At 45.7% G+C, this 20,792-nt stretch overlaps 1 protein-coding gene across 5 annotated transcripts in view; it reads left to right on the plus strand.

The window, feature by feature from the left end:
• poln (polymerase (DNA directed) nu) overlaps window positions 1-20,792 on the plus strand; it is a 512,442-nt gene that overhangs the window by 351,107 nt on the left and 140,543 nt on the right. For all 5 annotated transcript variants that reach the window (XM_069942252.1, XM_069942280.1, XM_069942271.1 and 2 more), the window contains one exon: window positions 16,331-16,413. In XM_069942252.1, the coding sequence (XP_069798353.1) occupies window positions 16,331-16,413 (83 nt within the window). The remainder of the gene's footprint in view (window positions 1-16,330; window positions 16,414-20,792) is intronic.

Below are 20,792 nucleotides of genomic sequence, written 5' to 3' on the forward strand. Positions count from 1 at the left end.
GCTTTTTGGGAGGGAATCAGCATGCCCTGGCGTGGAGCGGGGAGCCCTCAGTCAGAATTTGGTGCCTTACCCCGTGCTTTGGCTTGGCCACGGAGAACTGTGGTGTCACTAAAGATGGATACTCCACAGGAATGCAGGCGAACTCGTTGGAAAGTTATATAGAGTCAAGGTGGGGGTGCGGGTAGTTTGGCTTCCCCCCAAAGGTAGAGTTTGAAAAGTTCTGGTGTGCACCAAGTGCTGTCCCTTTTGGTCTATGAGCAGGCAGTGGGCACGAAGGAAGTCAGCCCCCAGGAGCGGTTGCACCATTGCCACAAGGGTAAAAGTCCGTGTAAACTGCCTGTTGCCGAACTGAAGGGGGATGGTGCGGGTACCAAAGGTTCAGATGAAGGAGCTGTGGACTGCCCTCAGTCCTGGGCCCTCCTTGCCTTTGTGGGTGTCGAGGCCTGTGGGGGGTAGGATGCTTATCTTGGTGCTGGTGTCAATCAGGAAATGCTGCCCGACGAGGAGTCACAAACATAGAGGAGGCTATCGTGTGAACCAGCTGCCACAGCTATCAACAACAGCCAGGGCATTTCACGGAAACCTGCACGGTGGGCGGCATCAACGGGCCTCCGCACCCTATCGCTGGTGATAGTAGCCGAATTGCCCCGGGGTATTAACTTGCCTCTCCGCTGGTCTTGGCTTAGCAGTCGGCTGTTCGTGGGGCTTGCTGACCTGATCTACAACAGCATTGGTATCCCTTTTCGCTCTCCAGAGCATGCCCGTCCAGGCTGCAACCCTCTGAAGGTCACTGAAGTCCTCATCCATGAGCAAGAGTTGGATATCCTTGGTGGTGGTAAACCACAAATAGTAAAGTGGTTGCACCAGAAAGATCTGCTCAAAGAGCAGGCAAAGCTTGTGGCCCTCAGTCAAAGTGAGCATCTCTCTCTTTAGGGTGGATGGGGCCATATCCCCCAATCCATCCATATGTAGCAATCGGCTGATATGCTCATGCCGGGAAAGTCCGTAAGCTCTTCGAGGGCCATCTATTTGCCTTGTTCCAGAAGCTTCTGTAGGAAGTCAGCGACCCTTGCCGCTGTGTCTTGATCGAGTGGGCTCATGATGTAGGAGATGTGTCGAAGTTGGAACTGAGCCTCGGCCTGCTTGAACCACATGTGTGGCTGCGGCACCCAAAACATTGGGAGCCTGAGTGAGACCATGTGGATGGTTGCTGGATCCACCTGGTCTGTCATCTTTGGATCCAGCTGCCGGTTAGACCTGTCAGGGTCACCAATATAGTGTTCACGCTACATGGGCGTGGAGAAGAACGACACACACATCAGAGCCTTGAACAAGATTGGTTTATTGCATTGGATGTCGGGTTTATATGGGGCCCAGGCGCTGATGTCAGGACACCGCATCATCGGTGCGCTGGCCTGGGATTGGCCGGTGTTCCCACAACGGTTCACTGTCTTCCTGCCATGTGGGAGGTCATCTGGGATGACAGCCGACGTCACCCCCAGGACCGCCCGGTCACCACGTTCGTCAGCCGTTTTGTGGGCCAGTCCTCGTCTCCGTGCGCGGGCTACTACGTGTATATATTTATTGTATATTATATCTTTATGTATGTGTGTGATTAATATATGATGTGCATACATGTGTGTGTGTGTGCATGTACTGAGGTCTGGAGAATCACTGTCTCATCCAATTGTCTATGTACCGTCTCAGATGATCATAAACTCTCAGTCGGGCAGCAGGTTTTAAAAGGGCGGGCAGCTTACCTTGCTTTTCAGTTGGGGAGGAGCCAAGAGAGTCACTGCAGTAACTGTGAGTAGCTGTGGTTTAAGCTGTTATTTATTTAGATGCGTAGAGGGACCGAGTGGGAGGAGCAAGTGCTTCATGAGTACTTATAGAAAGAGAGACAGCTGGGAGTTGATTTGTTGGAGACAGTAATTGGTAGAGGGCCAATAAAGAGAGGGTGAGGTAAAGGAGCGGCAAATGATGAGTGGCACAGGGAAGGAGTGGGGCACTGAGGCTTTGGCTCGAGGTTTCGGAGAGTAGAGGCTGAGGAAGGGCTCCCAGTGAGGTAAGGTTTGGAAAGTCTTTATTTAAGTTTATCTTTAATTACTCTAATTTAAATTGAGAAGTGGGTGATGGAGGCAGTTGAGTGCTCTGGTTGCAGGATGTGGGAGGTTAGGGACAGCACAGATGTTCCTGATGACGACACCTGCAAAAGGTGCATCCAGTTGCAACTCATGGAAGCCCGGGTTAGGGAGTTGGAGTTACAGCTGGATGAACTGCAGATCATAAGGGAGACAGAGGCAGTGATGGATAGGAGTGATGGGGAGGTAGTCACCCCCAGCAGTCAGGAGGCAGGGAAATGTCTGTGAGGAAAGGGGAAGGGGGGAGAGAGGCAGTGCAGAGAACCCCTGTGGCTGGTCCTCTCAACAACAAGTATACTGCTTTGGATACTGTTTAGAGGAGATAATCTACAGGGGTCATCATGGAGATAGGGTCTCTGGCATAGGGGCTGGACCCTTGGGTCAGAAGGGAAGAGGGGGGGGGAAAGAGTAGGGCTCCTGGAGTTGGGGACTCGCTGGCTAGGGGAGCAGATAGGAGGTTTGCTGGATGAGATCGGGGATCCTGGTTGATGTGTTGCCTCCCAGGTGCCAGGCTCAGGGGTGTCTCTGATCGAGTCCACAGCATTCTGGAGAGGGATGGAAAGCAGATAGAAGTTGTGGTCCATGTGGAGACCAATGACATCATTAGAAGTGGGGATGAGGTCCTGAAAAGGGATTACATAGAGTTAGGGAAGAAGTTGAAAAGCAAGACCTCAAGGGTGGCGATCTCGGGATTGCCGCCTGTACCATGTGCTAATGAGGGTCGGAATAGGAAGCTGTGGAGGGTGAATGTGTGGCTCAGGAGCTGGGGCAGGGGTTCAGATTTCTGGATCATTGGGATCTCTTCTGAGGCAAGTCTGACCTGTACAAAAGTGATGGGCTGTACTTGAACTGGAGGGGGACCAATATCTGGAGGGCAGGTTTGTTAGAGGTGTTGGGGAGGGTTTAAACTAGTTTGGCAGCGGGCTATGAATCAGAATGAGAGAATGGAGATGAGGGAGGAAGAACACCTAGACTGGAAGGAACATAAATATAAATGAAGGAGGGAGGATGGTAAAGGTAGTTGGTAACAAAAAAAGTACATGTGGAGGACAGACTCTCAAGTGCATATATTTTAATGCAAGGAGCATAGTAAATAAGGGGGGGGGGGTGAGCTTAAGGCATGGACGACCACGTGGAAATACGATATTGTGGCCATCAGTGAAACTTGGTTGCAGGAAGGGCAGGTTTGGCAGTTAAATATTCCAGGATTCCATTGTTTTAGACATGATAGAACAGGGGGATAAAAGATGGAGAGGTTGCATTGCTTATTAGAGGGAACATTACAGCAATGGTGTGGCAGGATGGTTCGGTGGGATCGTCCAGTGAGGCTATTTGGGTAGAATTGAGGAACGGCAGAGGCATAAATACATTAATGGGAGTGACCAGCAAATGGGCTGAGGAAATTAGAGGGACAAATTTGTAAGGAGATTGCGTATATGTGCAATAAACACAAGGTTGTAGTTGTGGGAGATTTCAACTTTCCTAACATTAACTGAGATGCCCATACAGTAAGAGGGCTGGAGGGGGTAGAGTTTGTTAAGTAGGTTCAGGAAAGTTTTCTGAATCAATATGTAGGTGAACTGACCCGAGAAGGGGCAGAATTGGATCTCCTATTAGGGAACGTGGTAGGTCAGGTGACATAGGTTTTGTGTTGGGGAACACTTTGCGTCTAGTGATCACAATACTATTAGTTTTAGGCTAGTGATGGAAAAGAATAGAGATGGGCCAAAGGTTGAGATTCTTGATTGGAAGAAAGCAAGTTTTGAGGGGGATGAGAAAAGATTTGGAGGGTGTGGATTGGGAGAAGATATTTTCAGGGAAGAATGTAGCAGATAAATGGAAGATATTCAAAGGAGAAGTTCTGAGAGGCCAGTTAGTCTGTCACTGAGTGGATAAAGGAAAGGTTAGAAACTGTAGGGAGCCTTGGTTTTCAAAAGATATTGGGAACTTGGTTCAGAGGAAGAGGGATGTGTATAACGGGTATAAGCAGCATGGAAGGGATGAACTGCTTGAGGAATATAAGGAGTGTTTTTAAAATAAATATTAAGAAAAAAATTAGAATGGCTAAAAGGAGATATGAAGCTGCTTTGGCAGACAAAGTAAAAATAAATCCAAAGGGTTTCTAAAGGTACATTAAAAGTAAAATAATAGTGAGGGATAAAATTGGACCCCTTGAAGATGACGGGGGTCAGCTCCATGAGAAGCCAGAGGAGATGGCAGAAACTTTAAATGATTTTTTTTTCTTCAGTATTCACTAAGGAAAAGAATATTGAGCCAGATGAAGTGAAGAAATATGGTAGGGAGCTCATGGATAACATAAGAATTAATGAGGAGGTAGTGTTGGCTATATCGAAAAAGATCAAGGTAGGTAAATCTCTAGGTCCTGAGGGAAGTTAATGAACAAATAGTGGGGGCGTTGACAGAAATACTTAAAATGCCACTGGCCATGGGGGGAAGTGCCAGAGGACTGGAGGGTGGCTCATGTTGTTCCGCTGTTCAAAAAAGGATCCAAAAGTAAACCTGGTAATTATAGGTCTGTAAGTCTGACATCAGTGGTGGTTAACTTAATGGAAAGTGTTCTTAGAGATGGTGTATATACAACAATTTGGAAAGACAGGGATTGGTTTGGAGTAGTCAGCTTCGTTTTGTACATGGTAGATCATGTTTAACAAATCTTAAAGCTTTTCAAGGAGGTTACTAAAAAGGTTGATGAGGGGAAGATGGTGGATGTTGTCTATTTGGTCTTTAGTAAGGCTTTAGACAAAGTTCCCCATAAGAGGTTAGTAGGGAAGGTGGAAGTATTAGATATTAATGATTAATATATATGTATCTAGAGAGACAGTGTCTTAGCAGGAATACTCAACACAGGTTTGTGTGTGGAAGGTCATATTTGACCAATTTTGTTGAATTTTTTGAAGAGGTGGACTAGAAATGTTGATGAGGGTAGAGCAGTGGATGTTGTCTATATGGACTTCAGCAAGGCCTTTGATAAGGTAAGGTCAATTAGGAAGGTTCATGCAGTAGGTATTAACTTTGAGATAGTCAAATGTATCCAATAGTGGCTGGAAGGGAAATGCCAGAGAGTTGTAGTGGATAACTGTTTGTCAGGCTGGAGGCCGGTGACAAGTAATGTGCCTCAGGGTTCTGTATTGGGTCCTTTGCTGTTTGCCATTTACATTAATGATCTGGATGATGGGGTGGTAAATTAAATTAGTAAATATATGGAATTGTGGATAATTAAGAAGGTTTGCAAAGATTGCAGAAGGATTTGGATGGCTTAGAAGAGTGGGCTGAGAGATGGCAGATGGAGTTTAATGCTGAGAAGTGTGAGGTGTTTCATTTTGGAAAGAATAATCAAAACAGGACATACGTAGTAAATGGGAGGGCATTGAGGAATGCAGTGGAGATTTAGGAATAATGGTGCATCGTTCCCTGAAGGTAGAATCTCATGTGGATAGGGTGGTGAAGAAGGCTTTTAGTATGCTGGCCTTTATCAATCAAAGCATAGAATACAGGAGTTGGGAAGTGATGTTGAGACTGTTCAAGGCATTGGTGAGGCCAAATTTAGAGTACTATTTGCAGTTCTGGTCACCAAATTATAGGAAGGATATCAACAAGGTAGAGAGAGTGCAGAGAAGATTTATGTAAATGTTACCTGGGTTTCAGAATCTAGATTACAAAGAAAGATTGAGCAGATTAGGTCTTTATTCCTTGGAGCATAGGAGGTTGAGAGGGGATTTGATAGAGGTATTTAAGATTATGAGTGGGATAGATAGAGTTGAAGTGGATCGGCTTTTTCCCTTGAGGGTAGGAGAGATTGAAACAAGAGGTCATAAGTTAAGAGTTAAGGCACAAAAGTTTAAAAGTAGCATGAGGGGGATCTTCTTTAGTCAGAGTGGTGGCTGAGTGGAATGAGTTTCCGAGAGAAGTAGTGGCAGCAGGGGCCATTTTGTCATTTAAGGAAAAATTGGATAGGTATATGGATGGGAGGGGAATAGAGGGTTATGGGCAGGGTGCAGGTAGGTGGGACCAGAGCAGAGTACTTAGTTTGGTGTGGACTAGAAGGGCCGAGATGGCCTGTTTCTATGTTGTAATTGATATATGGTTATAGTGAAATGGATGGGAGATGCCAGAGAGTAGCGGTGGAAAATTGTTTGTCAAATTGGAGGCCGGTGATGAGTGGAGTTCCTCAGGGATTGGTACTGGGTCCACTGCTGTTTGTCATATATATTAATGATCTTGATGATAGGGTGGCAAATTCGATTAGTAAGTTTGCTGAAGATACAAAGGTTGGTAGTGTTGTGGATAGCGAAGAAGATTATCAAAGCTTACAGGGGGATATAGTTCCATTAGAAGAGTGGGCTGAAAGATGGCAGATGGAGTTTAATACTGATAAATGTTAGGTGCTGCATTTTGGTAGGACTAATCAAAATAGGGCATACACGTTAAATGGTAGACAATTGAGGAGTGCAGTGGAACAAAGGGATTTAGGAGTCATGGTACATAATTCTCTGAAAGTTGAATCACATGTGGATAGGGTGGTGAAGAAGGCATTTAATATGTTGGCTTTCATAAATCAGAGTATAGAACACAAGAGTTGGGATGTTATGTTGAAGTTGTACAAGGCATTGGTGAGGCCAAATTTGAAATATTGTGTGCAGTTTTGGTCACCGAATGACAGGAACAATATAAACCGTGTAGAGAGAGTGCAGAGGAGGTTTACGAGAATGTTGCTGGGGTTTCAGGGTTTGAGTTACAGGGAAAGGCTGGGACTTTATTCTTCCCTGAAGATTGGGTGGTGATTTGATAGAGGTATTCAAAATGATAAGGGGGACAGATGGAATCAATGTGGATAGGCTTTTTCCACTGAGAGTGGGGGAGATTCAAACAAGAGGGCATGGATTGAGAGTAAAAGGGGAAAAGTTTGAGGGGAAACATGAGGGGGATTTTCTTCATGCAGAGGGTGGTGGGGGTGTGGAATGAACTTTTGGCAGAGGTGATAAAAGTGAGATCAATGTTAATATTCAAGGAAAAGTTGGATAGGTATATGGATGGACAGGAGAGGTGTGGAGGATTGTGGGCCGAAGGCAGGTCAGTGGGACTAGGTTGGAGAAGATGTTCGGCACGGACTAATAGGGCCCAACTGGCCTGTTTCTGTGCTGTAAATGGTTATAAACTTGAACTTGAGTCACAGCGGAGTGTGGAGATGGAACCAGCTCCTCAGGGCCCACACTCACAGGCATGAGCACATCCAGCATTCCCTTCATTTTGGAGATACTGCAGATGCTGGTATCCAAAGCCAAACAAACTGCTGGAGAAACTCAGGGCATCGAGCAGCATCTGCAGAGGGAAATGGGCAGTCAACCTTTCGGGGCAAGACCCTGAACAATCTGTAAGGTTAACAATCCCTTTCCCTCCACGGATGCTCCTCGATGCTTGGAGCTCTCCAGCAGCTTGTGTTATGATTCACTGTTGGCTTGAGTAGATTATCTGTGCTCTCAGGTTGCAGGAACTGACCCAAAATCTGTTGGAGATGATCCAAACTGCGATGGAGAAAAATACTGAAAGGACTGTCAGGGAAGTGATATAAGCACATACAATTTTGATGTTCAAAAGATTTTTAGAAAGACTAGACTGGAAATGAAAAGAAGGCATAGGGACTGAATTTTAGACTAATCTCCTCCTCTTCCCCCCAGCACTTATCCCTGTGACTGCCAAAAATCATGATATGTCAAGGAACTTGAGCAACAGTTCACACCTTTATAAAGTGCAACCACTTGTCAGTAAGTCCTCCTGCCTTCAGGTCATTCCACTGCCTACATCAGACCCATCAGTTTTCCAACAACTCTGAGAAGACAGTTCTTGTTCATGCTTTCTGAATCATTACTTGGAAACTTGGTGAGAGTGTGAAGTTCAGAAATGAAGGATCAAGATACCCTCTGTACTTTTTAAAACGCGCCAACAGATTCAAGAACAATTTGTGTGTTTGAGCTGAATACTGACATTTTGCTAAATTCAATTGAACAGATTTGGCCCTAATTCTGCTGCTAAATTTTATTTCCCCTAAACCATGAAGGGCTCCATGGTTAGTAAGGTATTACTTAAGGCATCGAGTCCACGCTGCTGAAGATCCAGCTGCGCTGGGTGGGTCACGTCTCCAGAATGGAGGACCATCGCCTTCCCAAGATCGTGTTATATGGCGAGCTCTCCACTGGCCACCGTGACAGAGGTGCACCAAAGAAGAGGTACAAGGACTGCCTAAAGAAATCGCTTGGTGCCTGCCCCATCGATCAACGCCAGTGGGCTGATCTCGCCTCAAACCGTGCATTTTGGCGCCTCACAGTTCGGCGGGCAGCATCCTCCTTTGAAGAAGACCGCAGAGCCCACCTCACTGACAAAAGACAAAGGAGGAAAAACCCAACCCACCAATTTTCCCCTGCAACCGTGTCTGCCTGTCCCGCATCGGACTTGTCAGCCACAAACGAGCCTGCAGCTGACATTTACGCCCCTCCATAAATCTTCGTCCGCGAAGCCAAGCCAAAGTCCACTTAAGGTGGTATGTGATTGGGGGTAAAAACTAGGTTCAGAACCATTGTCCTATATCTTCTGGCCTCATGCCAGTGTGCAGCGTGAGGTGGATGATTGAAAGACCACCGTCAGACCCTGCATCAGCAGCAAATCTGAACCTGAAGTCAGGGTCCCTGCAACAGACACTGCTCCTGTCTCCATCCTTTTCCACATCCACGCTGCGAGCACTGTGCGACTTCATAACTCCCCTTGACGTGCTTTCAGCCAGTTTGCTGGGGGAACTGTCTGCCACATAATGGATTGCTGCAGACGAGGTTTTTTTTTAGCTTGCCGCCTACTTCGCTGGCTTGGCTAATGTGAGGTAGCTGCTAAGCCGAATCTTTGTCAATGTTGCACAGCGCTCAGTGAACCTGGGGCAGAGCAGTGAACGCGATGTGCACACAGAGAGAGAGAGAGAGAGAGAGAGAGAGAGAGAGAGAGAGAGAGAGAGAGAGAGAGAGAGAGAGAGGGGGAGAGAGAGAGGGGGAGAGAGAGAGGGGGAGAGAGAGAGGGAGAGAGAGAGAGGGAGAGAGAGAGAGGGGGAGAGAGAGAGGGAGAGAGAGAGAGGGAGAGAGAGAGAGAGGGAGAGAGAGAGAGGGAGAGAGAGAGAGAGGGAGAGAGAGAGAGGGAGAGAGAGAGAGAGGAGAGAGAGAGAGGGAGAGAGAGAGGGAGAGAGAGAGAGGGAGAGAGAGAGAGAGAGAGAGAGGGAGGGAGAGAGAGAGAGAGAGAGAGAGAGGGAGAGAGAGAGAGAGATTTTTGGATGAATTCTGGGAGTTCCAATCTCCCTTCTATTCTCTCGAGCCGGATGGCGTTAGCATCGACTTCTCCGGTTTCTGTTAGCCTACTCTCCATTCTCCCTCCCTTCCTTTTCCCTTTTTCTTCTTTTCTCCAGCTCTCCACCCCTTTCCCTCTCCATTCACAGAGCTATCCCTCCTCCCTCTTCTTGCTGGTGTGTCCTCCCTTCCTTATCCACCTATTAACTCCTGCATTCGGGACCACTCCTCCCACCACCCACCTCCCATTTTCTTCAGGCACCTGGTGATATTTTTTATACCTTGATGAAGGGCTCAAGCCTGAAACGTTGGTGATGGATCTTTATCTTTTCTGCATAAAGGACACTGTTTGACCTGCTGAGTTTCTCCAACATTGTGTCTTTACTCCAAGATTCAAGATTAAGAATCAAGATTTGATTTATTGTCATGTAATAAAAAATGTCACATTGCATGAAATTGCCTTTTGCCGGCTGTAACGCAGACAGATTTCCCATCGGCAGAAATTGCCTGAAGGGTCTCTTAGAGTCAGAGAAAGAAAAGCAAAAGAGAGTTTCCCCCAGAGTCACCGAGTGTCCGCAGACCCCACAGCCACACAGTGTCCAGTCCCAACCATTAGCAACCCGAACTCCAGATTCGAACTTCGGATACGATTAGACCCTTTAGTGCTGTTGGCACCCACTTGCATCCCAGTTCCGATACCCCTTCAGCCAGACTCGAGCCAGTCTACAGCAGCCTATAGTCCACGCGAGTCCCTTGACTGCAGTCCTCACAGCCTGCGTGGGGACTGCAGTCAAGTCACCGGCAGCACGCCCCTTGTGTGGTTCCTACAGCTGCAGAGCCCCTCACTGCTCTGCTGACGTGTTCACCATCCCGTGGGTCATCTATTCTATTCTATTAACCTAGTGATTCAGGAATTCTCTATCAACAGAACCTACGAGTTTAAACCTTTAGAATGAATAGAGAATTACCTTGACTGCTTATTTGCTTTGGCTCGTGGGACATTTACGGGTTCATTATGAATGCAAGCTACTGCTGTAATTTGAAACGATGAGAAGCTGGAAGCTCTCAGCAGGTCAGGACCCACCCTTGTCTCCGAAGATTCCAGCATCTGCCATTCTACTGTTCCCTCTTGTTTTCCTCTAGTTGTTGTTTACTTTGAAGGTGTAGGAGTGAATTAGACACCTCAAGATAGAAATTATTGTCAGCATTTCAGTAACAAATCTTTAATAATCTCAACTTAAATGATGTCTCTCTGCGTTGGAGGAGGCAGCAATCTGGATGTTGTTTGTTAAGCTTCCACAAGTCAACACTGCCAAGTTATAAAAGCAAATAAAAGGCTGGAAACACTCAGCCAGTCAGGCTGCATCTGTGAAGAGAGAATAACATCACAAGTCCACAACTCTTCATCCGAATGATGTTAGAACCATGGAACAGCACAGAAACAGGCCCTTCCTCTGTTCCAATCTACGGTTAGCATGGTGGTTAACACAATGCTAATACAGTGCCACTGTCTGTGAGGAGTTTGTTTATTCTCCCCGTGTCTGTGTGGGTTTCCTCTGGGTGCTCTGGCTTCCTCCCACCTTTCAAAATGTACGAGGGTTGTAGGTTAATTGGGATTTTTAGGTGGCCCAGAAAAGCCTGTTACTGTGTTGCAAGTCTTAAAAGAAAATTAAATGTAAAAATTAAGAGGTTCTGCCTGATCCTATTGACCTGCACCTGGACTATAGCCATCCATACCCCTCCCATTCATGTACCTGTCCAAATTTTTCTTAAAAGTCAAAATTGAGCCCGCATTCACCATTTCAGCTGGAAGCTCATTCCACGCTCCCCCTAATGTTTTCCTGTGATGGATTAAATCATATTTTATATTGTACATAGATATGTTTTTGAAGGAGATAGATTGTGGGGTTAGTGTAGGTCACAAACAAACAAACACTTCACAAAACAGATCTCATTTAAAATGCCAGAGCTCTTCTCAAGCCAGACAGTCCAGGCTCCGAGTGCCTTTGCAAAAACTTTGAAGAATGACTATAAGGACTTAACAAGTAGGTGTTAATTGGACTTGCTGTGGAGTAATGGATTATTGTTTTGAAAGCAACAGATGAACGGACTTGGATCTATGCTGTTCTAAGAAGGTCATGTGGCTTTGCAAACAGAGAGAGGAGACCAAAAAGGCTTTCTCTGAGAGAGAGAGAGACACACAAAAAAAAAACTAGTCTCTGTGGTCATGGCAAGCTGGCAGCTTGTTGAAACCCCCTTTTGAAGATGGGTTGTGAGTTCTGAATTCAGCCTGTTGAAAATCCTTGTGGTCCTTACAAGAGGAAATGGCTGGCTAGAGTGTTTCACCTGAAATAAGGAAAACAAAAGGAACTCTGTGGTGACCTGCAGAGGAAGAGGTTATCATTTGGAAAACCCTGATGGGCAAGTTTCTTTGGCAAGACACTAAAGTGGCTGATTGGAGGAAATCAGTTTGTGTGTGTCCAATGAAGAATGAGTCTCTCTGAAACCAACCAGAACCTTCCTGAGAAGTAACCAATTACCTTTAAGCACCAGAGCCTGGTGAAAATTCATAAATGTTAAATTCTATGCACAGTATAAGAATTGCCTGATACCAGTGAACTTGGGGGAGTGAGAAGTGAGATTGAACTGAGAATCAAAGAACTTTTCTGAACTTGTATATATACACACACCCACACACACCCCCACACCCACGTGCACTTAGAATTAGAAGGGGGTTAAGTTAATAGTAATAAGTTAAAGTTTGATCCTGTTTTTATGTTTAAAGAAAATTGAACATCTCACCTTTCACCCTTAACCTGTGTCTTGCTGATCTTCAGTGTTCTTCTCTCCTCAAATGCTATCTGACCTGTTGAGTGTTTCCTGCATCTTCTGCTTTTATTTTCAGATTTCTGACTTCCAAGGTTTCTTTTTCAGAGAGTTATTTCTGCTCTTGAACTGTGTAGGCAGCAGTAACAAGGAGTTCTGTCCCTGTTAAAGCTGAAAGCGCCCCATTATCGTGTAGACTCACAGGTTCCACAGACTACAAGGAGGGATTACAGATACTGGAAATAGTGCAGCAAGAAAGGTTGGCAGAGAATCGTAGAGCTATACAGCATGAAAACGGGCCCTTCGGCCCATCTTGTCCATGTCAGCCAAGTTGCCTATCTGAGCTGGATCTATTTGCCTGTGTTCAGTGCATATCCTTAAACTTTTCCTCTCCACATATCTTTTAAAAATAGTATTTTTAAATTTAATTTTAAATTTTATTATTGTATTTTTAATTTTATTTTATGTAAATTTTAAATTTAATGTTTAGGCATACAGCGCAGTAACAGACCCATTCAGTCCACGAGCCCTTGCCGCCCAATTACACCTAAATGACCTACAACCCTCAGTATGCTTTGAACAGTGGGAGAAAGCCGGAGCCCCCAGAGGAACCCACGCAGACATGGGGAGAATGTACAAACTCCTTACAGACAGCACGGGATTCAAACCCCGATACCGACGGCTGGCGCTGTTGCGTTATGCTAACTGCTACACTAACCGTGCTGCCCTGGCCTCTACCACTTCCTCTGGCAGCTTGTTCCACATGCCAACCCCCTCAGTGAAGGAAAAAAAGACTCCCTTAGGTCTCATTTTAATCTTTCCCCTTGTACTGTGTACCTTAAACCTGTGCCCCCTACTCTGTGAACCTTATCTTTTCCACTCATGATTTTATAAACCTCTAAATCAGTGGTTCCCAACCTTTTACTTTCTACTCACATGCCACTTTAAGTATTCCCTATGCCATAAGTGTTCTGTGATTAGTAAGGGATTGCTTAAGGTGGTATGTGAGTAGGAGGGGAAGGTTGAGAATCACTGCTCTAAATCCAGCCTATCCAACCTCTCCCTGTAACCCAAGTCCCCTCCCCAGTCCAGATTCTTCAGGTGGGAGCCCTCCTTCCCTCCACCCCAGAGATGCATTGGGTTTGGTTCAGTTTGTAATACATTCCGATAAATCCACTTTGTGGTTGAGTTTGGAAAAGGTCCATGTTCGGTCAGGGTTGGTGTTGAGCAAACCTCTGGTTGAAGGTTGAGATGGAGTCTGTACTCTGGTTTAGCATCCATTCTCTCTACCTTCCAGGTTTTCACGCCAGTCTTGTCTCATGGATTTATTCACAGATCTGCATGAGCTCGGTATTCCAACACTTTCCACCTGTCTCTAGCTCCTCTCAGTCAGGAGGCAAGTGGGAGCGTAGGTCCAGGAGTCACAGAGTGGGTGAAGGATGGTGTCTCTCCTCCCCAAAAGGAGAACTGGGCGGTTAGTTGGGGGGAGCCTTGAAACACCAGCTTCTGACAGTAAAACGTGTCTGTTTCAGCAGGGGCAGGCCTCGGTACGACCTGGACAGTGGCCTACCTTCACTTGACCCTGACGATCTGAGTCCTGCTGTCACTGTGCATTGGTATTGAGCAGCAGGTGGACACATCTCCAGAGATGGGGCTAGTCACCCCGTCAAGAAGGTGCTGATGTCAGGCTGTTATTGATGACGACGGTCAATTAGAAATCATCGTGAAGACCCATCTGAACCTTTGGGAATTTTCTTCACAGAGTTGCTACATGCACATAAATTCAATGAAATTGTTTTATTGCCATGTATACTTTCATTTTTCTTATTATCCAGGCACATTAAAATAGCTGTGAAATTAGAAAGTCTGCAGATGCTGTGATTTTAGTAAAAATGCAGAAATGTTGGAGAAAGTCAGCAGGTCTCACAGCCTCCATAGGAGGTGAAGATCTATTCAGATGCTTCCAGCTTTTTTTCCCCATACCTTGAAGGAGGGCGCAGGCTCGAGACATCGGTAATAGATCTTCACCTCCTATTGACAGCTGCGAGACCTGCAAAATTCCTCCAACATTTCTACGTTTTTACAATCGCAACTACCAGAGGACATCAGTTTAAGGTGAGGAGAGGAAAGTTTAGGGGAGACATCAGATGTAGGTGGGTGCCTGGAATGCATTGCTGGTGGTAGTGGTGGAGGTTGGAGTGGTTCTTAGATAGGTACATGTATTTCAGAAAAATAGAGCATTTCTTCGTTTTTACACATCAGAATTTATTGTCACGAACATGTCACAAAATTTGTTGTTTTGCGGCAGAAACACAGTGCAAAAATTAATATAAATTACATTTCAAAAATAAATAAATACTGCAAGAAAATAGGATAAAGTGAGGTAATGTCTATGGTTCTGTGGCTCATTGTCCGAGGGCTGAGGGGAAGAAGCTGTCCTTGCACCTCTGGGTGTACATCTTCAGGCTCCTATACCTCCTTCCTGATGGTAGCAGAGTGAAGAGGGCATGGCCTGGGCGGTAAGGGTCCTTGAGGATAGAGGCTGCTTTCTTAAGACACTGCCTCTTGTAGATGTCCTTAATGGAGTGCCCATAATGACATTGGAGTTTTTTCCTGTCCTGTGCATTGACACCTTCATACCAGACAGTGACGTAACCAGTCAGAAAGCTCTCCACAGTTCCTGGAGAAATTTGCAAGGGTCTTTGGTGACGGACCAAATCTCCTCAAACTCCTCATAAAGTAGGGCTGCTGGTGAGCCTTGTCCGTGATTACATCGACATGGAGGCCCCAGGACAGATCCTCAATTGATACCCAAGGAATTGGTTCTTGACCCTCTCCACTTGAAGAGGTCCAGTTCGTGTGCTCCTTCCTGAAGTACACAATCAGCTTCTTGGTTTTGCTAACGTTGAGTGAAAGGTTTTTGTGGCACCACTGAACTAGCTGATCTATTTCCCTGCTCTACGCTTCCTCATCGTCGTCTGCCGTTGACTATGGTGTCATCGGCAAATTTGTCGATGGCATGGGTGTAGAACGATTAGACCAGTGGGTCTTGAGGTGCACTTTTGTTGAGTGTCAGTGAGGAGGAGACATTGTTTCCAATTCGTACTGACAATTTAGTCAGTACTGACTCCAATTTGGTCTTCTGACATATTTATGTCAAGCAGCAGGTAGTGCTAGTAACAAATAAACATCAGTATAGGGGTTGGTGTTACAAATGATGCAGGGCCAGAGAAAAGCACAGAAATATAGTGCAGGGAATGGAGACAAATATGGTAAAACAGTGCCAGTATGAGGTCCATTCAAGAGTCTGATAACAGCAGGAATGAAACTGTCCTTGAACGTGGAGGACCGTGCTTTCAAGGTGGTGTAAATTCAGCCCGACGGAAGGGGCAGTGAGTGTGTGACTGTGATGGGATGGGTCATACGTGACTCAGGGAAAGAGTCCTGGCTTCCCTTCACCTTAGTGGATCTATCCTCCCATTCCCTCTCCACCACCATAACTTCTGGAAGAAGGAGGATTTCCCCCAAACCAGTCACAACATGTTAACTGCAAGAGACACAATAGACCCCAGAAAGTCAACCATTCTGTTTCTCCAACTAATCAACTAATGCTGCTCGACCCACTGAATTCCATCAGCAGATTTTAACTTCAACCCTCCCTCCTCTTTCCCGCTCATTTAATTTTTTAAAATTCAGACATATGGCACAGTAATAGAGGCCCTTCTGGTCCAAAAGTCTGTGCTGCTCAAAAACGGGAAGGAAACCAGAGGATACGCATGTAGACACAGGGAGAACGTACAAACTCCTTACAGACAACACCAGATTCAAACCTGGGTCACCGGCGGTGTAATAGCATTGCTCAAACCGTGGCACGAGCTGCTAAACCTTGCTTCCCCCACCACCCCTTCCCATTCCATCCCTGCCCGTTCAGCTGCTGTGTCAGGAACTAACTTGCGGGGAGATTGGGAGGAGTTTGGCTGCTACCCACCAATGTTCAATAAACTCTACTTTGTGTCATTGCAGGAAAGGAATCCCTGTGGAACGGGTGAGGAACGCAGACCGGGAACAAGCCAAGCGGATAGTTTATGCACTGGTTTACGGGGCAGGTAAAGACATGGGCGAATAAAGAAAAAAACTCGCATTGTTTTGTGCATTACACAAATGTGGAGGAGAATCTCAGCAGGTCATGCAGCATCCATGGGAAATAAAGGGTCACCAACATTTTGGGCCTGAGGGAGGATAGAAGGGAGGAAGGAGCAGGCAGAGGAGCATAGGCTAACAGGTAAGAAGTGGAGACAGGTGGGATGGCAGAAGAGAAAAAAGCAGAGAAGGGAGGGGGGAGCTCTCTGATAAGAAAGGGAAAGGGAAGGGGGTCGGGACCTAGAAGAAAGGAGACATAGAGATAAGGGAAAGAGCAAGAATCAAGGGAAGGGGGTAAATGGAAACTGGAGAAGTCTGTGTTGATGCCATCTGGTTGGAGACGGCCAAGACAGAATCCTTCGAGTTTATCCAGCCTCTTATTGTTCTCTGAGGCGAGACCTTGTCGATGTTTGTAACATTATAAGTGGCAGAGAGAGGATAGTCGGAGTCTCTAGAGGGCATAGATTTAAGATGAGAAAGGATAAATTTAAAGGAGATAACCATATAACCATATAACCACTTACAGCACAGAACAGGCTAGTTCGGCCCTACTAGTCCATGCCGTAGCAAATCCCCACCCTCCTAGTCCCACTGACCAGCACCCGGTCCATACCCCTCTAGTCCCCTCCTATCCATGTAGCGATCCAGTCTTTCCTTAAATGTAACCAATGATCCCGCCTCGACCACGTCTTCCAGAAGCTCATCCCACATCCCTACCATCCTTTGCGTAAAGAAATTTCCCCTTATGTTCCCCTTATAATTTTCCCCCTTCAATCTTAAACCATGCCCTCTAGTTTGAATCTCCCCCACTCTTAATTGAAAAAGCCTATCCACATTTACTCTGTCTGTCCCTTTTAAAATCTTAAACACCTCGATCAAGTCCTCTCTCAATCTTCTACGCTCCAGGGAAAAAAGCCCCAGTCTGCACAACCTTTCCCTGTAACTCAAACCTTGAAATCCTGTCAACATTCTCGTGAACCTTCCCTGCACTTTTGTTTATATCTTTCCTATAATTTGGTGACCAAAACTGTACACAGTAAGCCAAATTTGGCCTCACCAATGCCTTGTACAATTTCATCATAACCTCCCTACACTTGAATTCAATACTCCGATTTATGAAGGCCAACATTCCAAATGCCTTCTTCACCACACCATCTACTTGAGTATCAGCCTTGAGGGTACTATTTACCACAACTCCTAAATCCCTTTGTTGCTCTGCACTCCCCAATTGTCTACCATTTAATGCATATGACCTATTTAGATTTGCCTTTCCAAAATGTAACACCTCACACTTATCTGTATTAAATTCCATCAGCCATTTCTCAGCACACACCTCCAGCCTTCCTAAATCACCTTTTTAATCTACGGTAATCTTCCTCACTGTCCACAACACCACCAATCTTTGTATCACCCGCAAACTTGCTTATCCAATTCTCCACCCCTACTTCCAGATCGTTAATATATATAACAAACAATAGTGGACCCAGGATCGATCCCTGAGGAACTCCACTAGTCACCGGCCTCTAACTGGACAAACAATTTTCCACCACTACTCTCTGACACCTCCCATCCAACCATTGCTGAATCCATTGCACTACCTCCTTATTTATACCTAATGCCTCCACCTTTTTTCCTAACCTCCTGTGGGGAACTTTGTCAAAAGCTTTACTAAAGTCTAAATAGACAACATCCACAGCTTTCCCTTCATCAACCTTTTTTGTAACCCCCTCGAAGAACTCAATCAAGTTTGTCAAGCATGATCTACCCCTGAGAAAACCATGCTGATTGCTCCCTATCAATCCCTGTACTTCCAAATATTTGTAAATACCATCCCTCAGAACACTTTCCATCAACTTACCCACCACAGACGTCAGACTCACAGGCCTATAATTCCCAGGTTTACATTTGGACCCTTTCTTAAACAGTGGAACCACATGCGCCACCCTCCAATCCTTTGGCACTACCCCCGTGGCCAGTGACATCCTAAATATCTCTGTTAATGGCCCCACTATCTGTCCACAAGCCTCGCTGAGTGTCCTTGGGAATATTTTGTCCGGTCCCGGAGATTTATCCACCTTTATCTTTTTCAACACAGCCATCACTACCTCCTCGGTTATCCTTATATGCTTCATGACCTCCCCACTATTTTTCTTTACTTCAACTGGTTCAATATTTTTTTCCCTAGTGAATACCGAGGCAAAGAAATCATTCAAAATTTCCCCCATTTCCTCTGACTCCTTACTCAGCCTACCCTCGCTATTTACAAGGGGTCCAATTTTATCCCTCACTAATCTTTTACTTTTAATGTACCTATAGAAACCCTTTGGATTTATTTTTACTCTGTCTGCCAAAGCCTCTTCATGCCTTTTTTTGGCCTTTCTAATTTCTTTCTTAAGATTCCTTTTACACTCCTTGTAGTCCTCCTTCAAATTCTCAGCTCCTTGCTCTTTATACCTCTTTTACACCTCCCTTTTTCTCCTAACCAAATTTCCAATATTCCTCGAAAACCAAGCCTCCCTATGACTTCCAGCCTTTCCTTTGATCCTCACTGGGACATATCTACACTGTACCCTCGAAATTTCTTTTTTGAATATCCTCCATTTTTCATTTACATCCTTACCTGAAAATATCCTGTCCCACTCAATACTCCCCAAATCCTCCTTATTCCTTCGAAATTTGCTCTTCTCCAATCCAGAACCTCAACTTTAGGCCCCTCCTTGCTCTTCCCAAAAATTACCCGAAAACTAACAGAGTTATGATCACTGGACCCAATTTTTTCTCCAACATTAATGTCCGATACCTGACCTAGTTCATTCCCTAACAGGAGATCGAGTATTACACCGTCCAGAGTCGGTTCTTCTACTAATTGATTTAGAAAACAATCTTGAACACATTTAACGAACTCTAGCCCATCCAGCCCTCTAACTGTATGGGTATCCCAATCAATGTGAGGGAAGTTAAAATCTCCCATGATCACTACCTTATGATTCTCACACATATACGTTATCTCCCTACAAATTTGTTCCTCTAATTTTCTTGGCCCATTTGGTGGTCTGCAATACACCCCTATTAGCACCCTCATGCCTCCTTCACCCCTCAATTCCACCCAAACAGCCTCACTGGACGATCCCTCCAGACCATCCTGCCACCTAAAGGCAGTAATGTCCTCCTTAACAAGCAGAGCAACTCCTCCCCCTTTTTAACCCCCTGATCTATCACATCTAAAACAAATGTATCCTGGAATATTAAGTTGCCAGTCCTGCCCCTCCTGTAGCCAGGTCTCTCTAATTGCCACAATATCATGACCCCAAGTATCTGTCCATGCTCTAAGCTCATCTACCTTGTTCACTATGCTTCTTGCATAGAAATATATGCATTTCAGAGAATGACCCTCACCTATATTCTCTTTTCTACCTTTTACCCTAATCTCCATCCTACCTTTGTTATCATTATTATTCCTATCTAGGTGGCCATGCTCCCTTGACACTGCTCTCACACTCTGTTCCCCACCCCCCTGCCAAACTAGTTTAAACTTTCCCCCACAGCTCTAGCAAATCTGCTTGCTAGCCCATTGGTCCCCCTCCAGTTCAAGTGGAGTCCGTCCCTTTTGTACAGGTCCGACCTTCCCCAGAAGAGATCCCAATGATCCACATCCTCCTATTTCTACCCTCACTAGCGCATGGCACGGGCATCAATCCAGAGATGACTACCTTGGAGGTCCTGTTTTTTAACTTCCTACCTAATTCCACATAATCCTGTTTCAGGACCTCATCCCCATTTCTAACTAAGTCATTGGTCCCCACATGGACCACAACTTCTGGCTGTTCTCCTTCCCCTTGCAGAATGCTATGAACTCGATCAGAGATTTCTGAAGGGAACATTATTCACCAGAGGCTGGTGAGTGTATGGAACAAGCTGCCAGGGGAGGTGGTAGAGGCAGGGACTAGTATAATGTTTAAAAGGCCTTCAGATTGATGGACATAAAAGACTGCAGATGCTGGAATCTGGAGTTAAAAACCAATCTGCTGATGTACTCAGCAGGTCGAGTAGCATCAGTGGGAGAAAAGGAATGGGCAATATTTTGGGTCAGGAAGTTTCATTGATGTTGATCAATGGATCTGACTCAAGCTGATAGAGGTCCTCACTGGGACTTTACACCCCTCTCTGTGACTGGATTCTGGACTTCCTCACAGAAAGACCACAGTCTGTCTGGGTCGGTAGCAGAACGTTGAGAACTGTAACACTGAGCACTGGCACACCTCAGGGCTGTGCACTCAGCCCGCTCCTGTTCACACTTCTGACCCACGAATGCAATGACAGATCAAGCTCCAACAGGGTCATCAAC

This window comes from Narcine bancroftii, chromosome 1 (genome assembly GCF_036971445.1).
Source record: "Narcine bancroftii isolate sNarBan1 chromosome 1, sNarBan1.hap1, whole genome shotgun sequence".
In the NCBI taxonomy this organism is placed as follows: domain Eukaryota; kingdom Metazoa; phylum Chordata; class Chondrichthyes; order Torpediniformes; family Narcinidae; genus Narcine; species Narcine bancroftii.